We start from the raw sequence: 12,435 nt of genomic DNA, 5'->3' as shown, positions 1-12,435 counted from the left end.
GTCTCAAATACTCAAATATCATGTTAAGGCTGCCATCATATCATTCCACTAAGCTTTAACAACAATCGACACTGGAGCTAAAGCTATACAATGAACAATTTCGGAATGGGCCTGTCTGCTGTTTCCCATCCAACACCTATTGATTGAAAAATCGAAGGAGCCAAACAAAAATTGTCAGCCAAATAGCACCTGCACCCAATTAGATGCAGGCGTTGTTCAGGGTTTTTTTTTGCAGCTGGCGGGGCCCGAATGTCCAAATCCCCATTGTTTAGCATGGATGGAGCTGAACGAAAAAAAATCTACTAGTAGGTACATACACAGCTTTAGACAGGGATGCTGCAGCAGGAAAGTGGAAAGGTAGCTTGGCTGGGTAGGTATACAAGGCAACGCCAACCAAGAAAACCAAAAACACGTTTAGGAAACATACGCAGGCATGATTTTAGCTGCCAAAATATTTCTAAAGGAATGTCTAAAGGTGTGTGATCCTCAACACTTGCTGTGCTATATGACTATATACAGGTGAAACTCGAATAATTAGAATATCGTGCAAAGTTCATTTATTTCACTAATGCAACTTAAAAGGTGAAACTAATATATGAGATAGACTCATTACATGCAAAGCAAGATAGTTCAAGCCGTGATTTGTCATAATTGTGATGATTATGGTTTACAGTTCATGAAAACCCCAAGAACCCCAAATCCACAACCTCAAAAAAGCAGATTATTACATGCAATCAATAAAACAAGGATTGTACATAGAACAATATCGGACCTCTGAAAAGTACAAGCATGCATATGTACTCAGTACTTGGTTTGGGCCCCTTTTGCAGCACTTACTGCAATTACTTTTGCACGATATTCTAATTATTCGAGTTTCACCTGTAATACCTAAGGAAGGTGACAGCACTTTTCTGCTGCCTGACTGTAATATACAGAGTCCATGCCTTCTGTCTGGTAAACTTTGCTCTATGAGCTGTCTCCTTCCTGCAAACTCACCTAACAGGTATGCCAATAATAAATGTATTTATTTTTTATGTACAACTGGCCCAAAAATAAAGGACAGTTGAAAGCTATTGCAGACATATTACCATAACAATGCTAAACTGCCCGCATTCATTGTCTTTTTTATATCTGTGGTCCTTTGACAAATAACACTTTAGCAATGAAACATACCCCTTGAGCCATGGAGCAGGTTGGTATCACCCTCCAGTGAGCTTGGTGGTATGTAAACAGTCGGCACATACAGCTCCGTGCACGGCCGCATCGGGCAGCTCACGGGAAGGGCAGGTGCTGCATGGGATTAGTACGTAGCCCCTGTCCTTCTCTATGGGACTACGTGGCCGTACGCTCACCCGCCCTTCACGCCCGTGCGGGTGTCCGTACTCGTACGTTGACAGGATGGATCCTGTCTGCCTCCGAGCCGAGGCACCCGTATGGACCTGCACTTGGGGTCAGCGTAGGGTGACATACGGCCACGTAGTCCCATAGAGAAAGACAGGGGCTGCGTACTAATCACACCGAGCACCTGTCCTTCCCGGGAGCTGCCCGATACGGCCGTGCATGCAGCACGGAGCTGTATGTGCCGGCAGTTTCTCATGTGAATGAGGCCTCACACTAAATACATTTTAGCTGAAGAGTATTGTAAGAGCATAGTCTACCTGCTGAGTAGCTTAGTTTTTCATGTAGGCATTGCTGTACTGCACCAACCCGCACCATTTTGTGAAATCTGGCGATCCTGGAACACATCTGCTAGTTATGCTGGAATATCCTTCTTGCTGCCTCTCACACACATATTGTTGTGAAAAAATTTAATTAATCAGATTTAAATGTGGCTTGAGAGTTTGGATGTGACTAGTGATGCTACAAGCATAGAGAAGGAAAGTTACACATCACAGGCTCCAGGAAGTGCATTACTACTGCCTTTCTACTGACCCTGTATAGAGATGTGTGAGCTTATTCTGCAGGGCATTATTTATTTATTATCGGTATTTATATAGCGCCAACAATTTATTCATCGCTTTACATAGTTGCACATTCACATCAGTCCCTGCCCTCCAGTAGTTTACAATCTTAGGTCCCTATCTGTCATGCATACATACAGGGCCGATTATGACAGGAGCCAATTCATCTTCCAGCAATTCTTTTAAATGTGGGAGCAAACCGGAGTACCTGGAGGAAATCCATGCAAGCTCAGGGAGAACATGCAAACTGCTTGCAGATAATGAGCTAACTGCGATTTGAACCGGGGACTCCCAATGCTGCAGGGCATTACAAAGAACTCAAAAGTCTACTTTGATGCAGACCTCTGCAGAAGCGTATACTTGTCTTCCGTTTGCTTCCTCGATCAGCAGCTGGGAGTGAACAGAAAGCTACCGCAGGCACCGCAGTCGTAGCTTGCACAGGGTTATGGACCTCCTGTGTGACAGTGCTGGTTGGACTACCTGGAAGTGTTATCCCCTCCCCTGGTGCTCCTGGCACTAAATGGAGCACCAGGGGAGGGAATGAAGGGTAATTATATGCTTTTGGGGAGGAGGGGAATAAAGCAAACCTTTTGTTTTGTCCTGAATGTGCACAGCAGAGTCTGCCCGTGCGTGCCCGCTAGGGGGCGCGCGCGAGCAGAAAAAAATTGCCGTCTGGAGACGGCAACCCGCAGATGCTGCAGTGCCGTCCGTCCGTTTTTTTACTATGGGCGGACGGCAAGAGGTTAAAGGAGAACTATCAGGTGAGTGATAGTTCTAGCCGACCTGTGACAATGAGACTGTCACAGGTCGGCTCAGTAGATCGGGAGGTGAGCGAACAAATACCGGCGTTCGCTCACCTCTCGATCCTGTCACAGCCCTCTGCCGTGACAGGGGAAGGGCTGGATTCCCCCCCTCCCCGCTCCGATCCGCCAGCGCTGACTGGCAGATCGGACGGAGGAGGGGGCGGGTACAGCTGGCTCTGCCTCTAGATAGGCAGAGCCAGCTGTCACTCACGCAGCTGGGCGGATCCAGACATAATTATCGGGATCTGCTTCAGCTGCGGCGTCTCAGTATACCGCGAGCTACTGCTCGCGGTATACTGTGGTGTCTCAGTGTACCGCGAGCTATAGCTCGCGGTATACTGAGCTTAGGGTGAATGAGGAGCTAGTTTGTGTCCTCCCGTTACCCTAAGGAAAACTATGGGGAAAAGCCCTAACCCCATAGTTCTCCTTTAAGCTAAACTGATTGAACATTCTGACTGCTTTCAGTTGTGAGTCATGTTTAGATGTGATATAAATGTTGCTAATGGCTGATAATAGAATGCAGGAAAAATTACCTTTCAGACACATTTTTTTCATGGACAGAGTTAATTAGTTATTTTTGTCTATGTATTTCTAGCAGGTTGGCTGCTCTACCAACTAGGTATCTTTCCTTGTAGCTATGGTTAAGGCTTTTTAGACAAAAGGCGTTATGGTCCTGTTTGTCACTGTTTGTGCATTTTAACTATATATGGAAACAAGGCTCTTTTGTTGGACTGCAGAGCATTTCTTTACTCATTCCTTGAATCCCAACATTTGGCAGTTCCATATAAAGAAAGATTTTAGGTCATCCACTGAACTGCAAAATTAATTCTATGGGGAAAGATTAGTGAATGATGGGGTGCTTTCATGTACTTCCCTGGAGTCCATCTTTAATTAGCATGCTTTTTCATAACAAATTGTCTGTAAATCTCTGGTCGGTGTCAGCTCTGTGCTGTCAGTGATATACACGGAATATCATGTTGTCCTGTCAATGACTCCTTGACCATGGAAAAGTTAGCATTGTTGAAGTTTGCAGACTCGTGCAGAGAGAAACTCAGACATCAGCTGCTCCGGCACATCTTCGTGCAAATTCCCCTCCGATTCCACTAGGGCATTGTGCAGTCAGTGGCAATGTGTGTGCCAGTGCATGTCTAGAGCCCTGTGGTACAGTCTGGCACATGTGTGACTGGCCTTTCCATCTGCTCCTCGCTGCACGCAGTCAGTAAGCCTCCATCGCTCTCTGCATGACAGGATTGCAGTCCTCCAGTCATAAATGTACTCTTTTATTATGTATAAGAAGTATCAGAACCCCATCTGCTTCTAATTCCCTTCTACTGTCTACATTGTGACAGACAGCAGTCTGTCAATCACTGCAATAAAGGAAAAAGCTTCAAACACCAATAAAAATGTAAGTGGCAAGTATAAAAGGGTGCAGCAAACTCTAACATAGACTTATAGAAAAAATTGTAGTATACACTGCGTCATAGCACCCTGTGATGGGTTAGAGCAGCGTTTCGTCATGGCACCCGTTAAAAATATGCAAAGTGTGGCCCCTCCAAAATCCATACAAGACCCGTATTTGAGATAGGGGTCTGGTATGGATTGTAAGAGGGGAACTCCACACAAAAACACAAAGAAATGTGACGTTTCATCCTTCACATCAGAGCCCCCATTCTTAAACTTTAACATCAGAATCCCCTGTTCCACATCAGAGTCCCCCATTACATTAGGTGCCACCCTTCACATTGTAAGTCCCCTTCACATCAGAGACTGCTTTTTACATTAAAAACCCTCCATCATAACAGCAGGTTGACATTTAAAATACTTGATTTGTTTGTGCCTTTAATATAGTGGTTAGGGTTACGTTTGGGATTACTTTTTTTGGATTTGACTCATTTTTCCAGAGTGACGTGGGTGCTGGACAGTTGAGGGGATTAAAACAACTCCCCTCCCGCCCCCCCGACTTCTCACTTATCCCATTACATTAGGTGCCACCCTTCACATTGTAAGTCCCCTTCACATCAGAGACTGCTTTTTACATTAAAAACCCTCCATCATAACAGCAGGTTGACATTTAAAATACTTGATTTGTTTGTGCCTTTAATATAGTGGTTAGGGTTACGTTTGGGATTACTTTTTTTGGATTTGACTCATTTTTCCAGAGTGACGTGGGTGCTGGACAGTTGAGGGGATTAAAACAACTCCCCTCCCGCCCCCCCGACTTCTCACTTAATTTTATAGATAAAGTCTGCATGTAAAGCACATAGCTGTAATAAGGTATAAACCGATCAGACATAACATCATGACCACGCACCTAGTATTGACTAGGTCCCCCTTTAGACGCCAAAACAGCCCTGACCCATTGAGGCATGGACTCCACTAGACTTCTGAGGATATGCTGTGGAATGTGGCACCAAGCTGTCAGTAGCAAATCCTATATATCTCGAGGCAGAGCCCCTATGGATCGGACTTGTCTTTCCAGCACATCCCACAGATGCTCAATTGGATTGAGATCTGGAGACTTTGAAGTCCAAGTCAAGACCTCAAACGCAATGTGTTCCTCAAACCATTCTTGAACAATTTCTGCAGTGTGGCAGGGCGCATTAACCTGCTGAAAGAGGCCGCTGCCATCAGGGTATACTGTTTCCATGAAGGAGTGTACTAGATCAGTGAAAATGTCTAGATAGGTGGTACATATCAAAGTAACATCCACATGAATGGCAGGACCCAAGGTTTCCCAGCAGAACATTGCCCAAACAATCATACTGCTTGCTCTGCTGGCTTGCCTTCTTCCATAGTGCATAATGTTATGTATGGTTATATGGTATGTATATGTATAATTAACCCTATGCTACAAAGGCTCGGTGGATACAATAAAGTACAGTTCTTGAATAGCTGTATACATCAAATATCCTCCTGCATGATAAATACCCACCGAAAGTCCTTATAGTAGATAAACACAGCACAATAAATGCCCAGAAAGCTGGTCCTGCCTCTACACTTGCAGTGGCTATTCATAGCAGCTTGTAAAGAGTCTTGACTTAAGATTGAACCGTTCTCTGATGTACACCAAAAGATTTCCTGGTCCAGTTACCCTTAAACATGCTACATTGATACGCAACCACAGGAGTGGGTGCAGCAAAACTGGGCCAGAGCTGCCGCTTTAAGAACTGTTCTCCCACCAACGTGCAGCACCACCAGTTGCCTAGCAACTGGCAATGCTACCTTCCCGCTAACAGGAAAAGGAGATGAAGGAGGCGGCGGACTCCAACATGCTGCGTTGGAATAAGGACATGTAAGTACACACTTTACTACAGTCAGGAAGACAATACATTACAAACAGATACCATATACATCTAAAATTCACATATCTCATGAATCTTTACAGCTCTTGCCAGCATTACCCAATCATGTGTTTTCTTTAGGTGAAAAGGGAACATTTTCCTTTCTTGCATAAAAAAAACACTGCTCCCTATCTCCCTCATGTGACCTAAAGCCTAGGCAGTCTAGATCACGTGGTCTATGCCAACTAGGAGCATCTCAAAAGGATTCACATAACTGGAGACTGCATAGAGTTTATTTTCAATCAGATAAATCCTGTCTTAGTTGTGTTACAATCATTGTGTAACAAAACTAAGCTGACGCTGATATGGCTGCCCTCATATACACACAATATATAATTACTAACTATTGATCTTTTTCACCGCAAAAAAAAGTTCCCCATTAATAGTTGTTTTTTTAATTTTCTATCATTTTTTTCTTCTTTGCAAAGCAGTCGATGAGAGAAACTAGTTACCTATACTTTTCCTGTTATTCCTTAAATCTGTTTATTCTATATTAGTGGAATCAAATCATAAAAGAAAAAAAGAACATGATAGTGTGCTTGGGCTGTCAACTTTTATTATAAAAAATACTGTACTATACTACACTGCCTGCCCGAAAAAGAAAAATTCACACATTCTAATATTTCATTGGATCATTGATTACGACACGCATTCGCAGTGGCATTATTTTGATAAGCTTATGCAATGTCACAACATTTATTTCCGTCCAGAGTTGCATTCATTTTTCCCCAAGATCTTGCAATGATAATGGGAGAGTCGGACCTCTGTGTAAAGTCTTCTCCAGCACATCCCAAAGATTCTCAATGGGGTTAAGGTCTGGACTCTACAGTGGCCAATCCATGGGTGAAAATGATGTCTCATGCTCCCTGAACCACTCTTTCACAGTTTGGGCCCAATGAATCCTGGCGTTGTCATCTTGGAGTATGATCCTTGCCATCAGGGAAGGAAAAATCTATTGAAGGAAAATCCTGGTCATTCAGTATATTGAGGTCGGCAGCTGACCTCATTTTTTGGGGGACATAATGTTGTTGAACCTAGACCTGACCAACTGAAGCAACCCCAGATCATAACAGAGAGATTTTGGCTCTTTCCTCCTGACACATGCTGCGGATGGCAGTGGATTCTCTTCTCCTTAGTCCTAAAATGAAGGCTGAACTCTCAACATGCACTTGTTTCCTTCTCTTTGAGCAGAGGAATGTTGGGAGTCTTAGCGGCTCTATAGTTGTTTTCTCTTCAGCTCCATCTTGTGGCCCATTTTGATATGGCAGGTAGGTAAGCCTATAATTTCTACATGCTGGAGGCAGGACAGCTTCCTTCATGTCCTGCCCTGGTGCCCAACCAGTGGCCCACGGGACCGCATTCGGCCCTTTTGCACTTATTGCGTTGTAAAAGAGCTTCTTTATGTCTTTAATTTTAACTTAATTTCTACTGTTCTGTTCATCCCTTTCCTTGGTTTATGGTTTTATAATGGATCTTGCTGAGAGAGATATTAAATGTGGATAATTTTTAAGGAGGCTGTATGGAGCACAAACGTGGAAGCGTTAATTTGTAAAAAAAAAAGGCTGTAATATCAGAGATCTCTAGCAGTCTCATGAAATGTATCTCCAGTCTCCTGAAGCATGCCCCCAGTCTCCAAAAACTCCTATATTATGTTTTCAGTCTCCTACCATCGTTGTAGCATACTTGCAGTCTCTGAGTGCATTTCTGTAGCATTGTTTTTACTGTGTTGTACGGCCCTTTGGTGATGTCAGGAGCCCTTTAATATTGTTAACCAGTGATGTACGGTATGCCATTGCCGTTTCCAATAGAGCTTTCTGGGGAACCAGACTAAAGGCAGCAGACAGCAATCGTACATGTGAGCAGGATAGCACTGTTGGGAAGCATAAACATGCATTATTCTGACTCAGATTGTTGTGATAGCGAAATATATCCCTTGCTGAGACCTCTATGCCTGGCCTGTATAAGCAGATATACTCACTGCGGACAATCCTCGTCAGATAGCTGAACTCGTCAATACCGATTCATTAAAAAGAGGTGTTTATTCTTTACATCAGGATTACAGCAGATGATAGGAACAGCAGATGAATGGTTATAGTATTGTGCGGTCAGAAAATGATGCCTTTCCTACGTACTGTGCAGATTACATGTGTGTCCTATTACATGTGGCTTGCTAGCTTTGGCCATGGCACAGGAAGTACTGCACACAGGAAGAAGGAAGGGGCGTACACAAAGGGGGAAATACGTTGTCACATGAGGAATAATTACAGAAAAACATGTACATTACAACAAAAGGCCACTAGATGGCAGCATAGGATAACACATGAATTTAGCTATATAAAAATAGTTAGGCAAATCACACTATATAAATTCTAACCTATATAACAATGCTAATATTAACTGAGGCTATGCATCTCATATTCTATGCCCCTATTGGGGCGGCACATGCATTCTCAGCTCACCTATGGAGAAGGGGAAGGTACATACTGGGAAAGAATAGCGACCTAACACAATTTTTAAACCTTTCCAACTGATCTTTCCTCCCAAGAGTATTGAGCCAGGGTTGTCTGCTGTTCCCATAGACCTGGAACAGACAACTCTCAGCTTAGCTTCAGTGAGTCCACCAATGGGCAGGTGATGCAGTCATGTTGAGAATTCCTTTCCTGTAGTGGCACATGCAGTGAGAGCATAACAAAGTACAACCAAATCCAATTTCATCCAAATCTGAAAATTCCGTTTTAAACTGAGTACTGTTTTAAAGTGTCACTAAACCCAAAAGACAAAAATAGACAATTGAATTAAATACCTTTCTTTGTTCTCACTGCTGTACCATATAAAAGCAGCATCTGTCCACACATCCAGAAATCTGGATTCATATTCTGCTTCAGCTTCCATCATGAGGGTGACTACATTTTGTCGACATAGTTCCAGTGTATGCGTGAATGTAGCCACCCTCCAATGCTTGATACTGACATTGTTACGCCCAGCCATGTAATAGGATGGTAAAACTCCCCTTCATGAAACTGCCAACCACACAGCTACTCGTGTGAGGGGCCAGCAATAATAAATACAATTTCCAACACATGTCCAGTACCATAGGCAGGCACAATGTGTCATGGCAATTGTAGTATTTGGGAAGAGGTGCACATGACAGCAATATATATGCACTGCTCATAACCATAGACAGGAAGTGAGGGGAAGAAAATCTCTGTGAGTGGCATGCCACAATAACAAAAGTTGAGGAAAGAGTGGTATGCAAGCTTTGAGGGCACATTCAAAGTATGGGGCTTTTATTGGGTATTATTATGGCCTAGATAGTGTTTTCTGGACTGAAGGTTTAGTGACACTTTAACCTCATGTCATTTTACTCATCTCAGTAAATTACTATGGGACCATTTTCAAAAACTGATATGAAATAATCATCGTGCTGTGTGCCCGGGCTGGGTTTGTAACCTAATCGCTATCTTGCACGCACCTTGCCTTATGCATGGATATTCATCCTCACCAAAGTATTGTCTGGTCAGATCAGCTTGGTCTAAGTGTTTACTAGCCCAGCACAAATGAGAAATGACACAAGAGCATTTCTTTATTACAGTCCTCATCATATGAACATGACAGATGTACAGGGTTTGATTACACCTGGACAGGGTCCATGGTTATCACACGGTCTGCTATAAGCACTTGGTACAATGGTCCCCTTCCGATAAGCATTCCACCTCTGTTCACTAGACAAAGCAATATTTAAAATGTATCCGGTGGGTCGTACAAAACCAGATTAAACACGCTGTGATGTCATTTAATGGTAAATCCATATTAATGTGTGAATAAAAGTTATATTCCTTGAGACAGGTCTGCTGATGTGTGCTGACTGCACCTGCAGGGGTAGTACCAGCTGTTCAAGTGTATTTGCATTACATGAAGCAACACATTAAAATGGCCTCTTTGTCTGTGGTAGTTTCATTCCTATCTGCCAACATGAAAGTACAACGATGAAATGCTATTTAATAAAGATCACATCTAGGCGCTAAGTAAAACTAGGCAGGAAACGGCAATTCTGATCCAGGAAATAACGTTTTAGGTTTAGTTTTAAATTTCCCCCCACAACCTTTCCCCTGGCTGATGATCAAATATAATAAAAAGCAAGGTCTGTAAAGCATATCTACAGTAAAAACCCAATTTTTTTGGTTTTGGATAGAATAGGAAAACATTAGAAGCACTTTTGGGTTTTCACTAGACATGTAACCCTGCTAAAAAATTTGCTTGATTTGGTTTCGGATCCATTGGGATTTAAATTTTTTTTGTTTTTCGTATTTCAGATCCAAATTTTGATTCGGTTCGTTATCCATCCGAATTTTCATTTCGGAACAAAGTCCCATGACTGTGCCTGTAATACAACTCCCAACAGCCAAAAAAACATCTGATTGACCAGAGAACAGTCACACATCCGATTTAGTTTTGTTTTGGTTCTCAACTGGTGTAACCTCAGGACCCACATTTCTCCTTGGTCATTAAGTCGCGACCCAAGTCGGCATTGTGATACCGCGCGTTCCGGTGCGGGCAATCAAAATGTGGGTGGGGGGTATGTTTGGGTTACATTCAAATGCATTGCAACGCAACACACCTCCCACACCAAAATCCACGGTAGGTGCGATTGCGTGTTACAGTGTGTTAATTGCACGGTTCTATGCCCCACCCCACCTCAAGATGACACTCGGTGCCGGACAGCATTTTTTGAATGGCTGCTTGGTGTGACAGCTGACTGTGCAGCGCTAGGGGGAGGCAGAGGAGCCTCTCACCTAGAAAAGTGAAAGGCATACTTCGGCTCATTAAACACCGGGTCGTGACCCACCAGTTGAGAACCAAGGCTCTCAACTATAAATACAGAACAAATTGAAAAATGAGAGTTCCTGATAGTTATATTGGTAGTCTAAAACAGATTGATTATTGCCCAAATGTTTTGTCCAGCTTTAATGAGGCTGCTGTTTCCTGATGCACTGATCTGCTCCATATATATACTGTATCTATGAATGTTTATTACATTATTGCATTCTCCTTCATATAATAGAATACTCATTATGTGCCTTTCTCCTTGGCAGGATTCTGCTGACTGTGGTTGTCATTTTTCGAATATTAATTGTGGCTATTGTCGGAGAGACAGTCTATGAAGATGAACAGACCATGTTCATGTGCAACACTCTTCAGCCTGGCTGTAACCAAGCCTGCTACGATCGAGCATTCCCTATCTCCCACATCCGGTACTGGGTCTTCCAGATCATCTTAGTGTGTACCCCAAGCCTCTGTTTTATCACATACTCTGTCCACCAGTCGGCCAAGCAGAGGGACCGGAGATATTCCTTCCTCTATCCCCTTTTAGAGAAGGAACTGCCACGAGAGAACCGAAGGATGAAAAATATCAATGGGATTTTGATGCAGAACCAGGACCTTTCGTCCAAGGATGAGCCAGACTGTCTGGAGGTAAAAGAGATCCCAAGCACGCCTAAAAAAGCAGCAAAGAGCCCCAAGGTCAAGCGACAAGAGGGCATCTCACGCTTTTACATCATTCAGGTCTTCTTCAGGAATGCTTTAGAGATTGGTTTCCTGGCAGGACAGTACTTCCTTTATGGTTTTAGCGTTCCACCCATCTTTGAGTGTGACCGCTACCCTTGCGTAAAGGAAGTCGAGTGCTACGTATCTCGGCCCACTGAGAAGACAGTCTTCCTGGTTTTCATGTTTGCTGTAAGTGGCATCTGTGTTCTTCTCAACTTAGCCGAGCTTAACCACCTTGGTTGGAGGAAAATCAAGACAGCCATGAGGGGAGTTCAGGCTCGCAGAAAGTCAGTTTGCGAGGTGCGTAAAAAGGAGCCATCAACTCTGGCTCAAGTGCCAACATTGGGGAGGACACAATCCAGTGAGTCAGCTTATGTTTGACCTCGTTGTGGTCACGCCCATGGTTTGGAGTTCTCCTCTATACTATAGAGAATGTAATCGGAGCATTATTTAATATGGCTGAGTTTGGCTTCTGTCTTCCAACCACCAGTGGAGACCCTCCAGACTTTGTTAGTAGCCTTTGATAACTGGAGTTGCTGGCTTATTACAAGAAGAAGAATCCAGCTTCCAGCGGCACCAGTTGGGGTGGGATATGCGAGAATAGGGTGGGACACAAGTATAGGGACATTATTTATAAAGACAATTGTGGGACTGTAAAGTGAAGGGATATTGCTTGGTACTGTTGTAATCTGTACCTTATATTCATTTTTTTATGTCGGCTGCTAATCGGAGTAATGATAGAGTGGAGTCCTTAGATGGGTATTTAAATTTAGAAAATCTGCACTA

General features: G+C 43.4%; 1 protein-coding gene across 1 annotated transcript in view; it reads left to right on the top strand.

Moving 5' to 3' along the window:
• Positions 1-12,223, top strand: part of LOC108786662 (gap junction delta-2 protein-like) — a 55,378-nt gene extending 43,155 nt beyond the window's left edge. The window contains exon 4 of the mRNA XM_018555998.1: positions 11,168-12,223. Coding sequence (XP_018411500.1) covers positions 11,168-12,030 — 863 coding nt within the window. The 3' untranslated portion in view covers positions 12,031-12,223. The remainder of the gene's footprint in view (positions 1-11,167) is intronic.
• Positions 12,224-12,435: the final 212 nt, after the last annotated feature.

The sequence above is a fragment of the Nanorana parkeri genome, unplaced genomic scaffold (assembly GCF_000935625.1).
Source record: "Nanorana parkeri isolate BGI_ZX_2015 unplaced genomic scaffold, ASM93562v1 scaffold221, whole genome shotgun sequence".
Classification (NCBI taxonomy): Eukaryota; Metazoa; Chordata; class Amphibia; order Anura; family Dicroglossidae; genus Nanorana; species Nanorana parkeri.
Note: the sequence above shows the minus strand (reverse complement) of the source record. Positions and strands in the feature narration are given on the sequence as shown.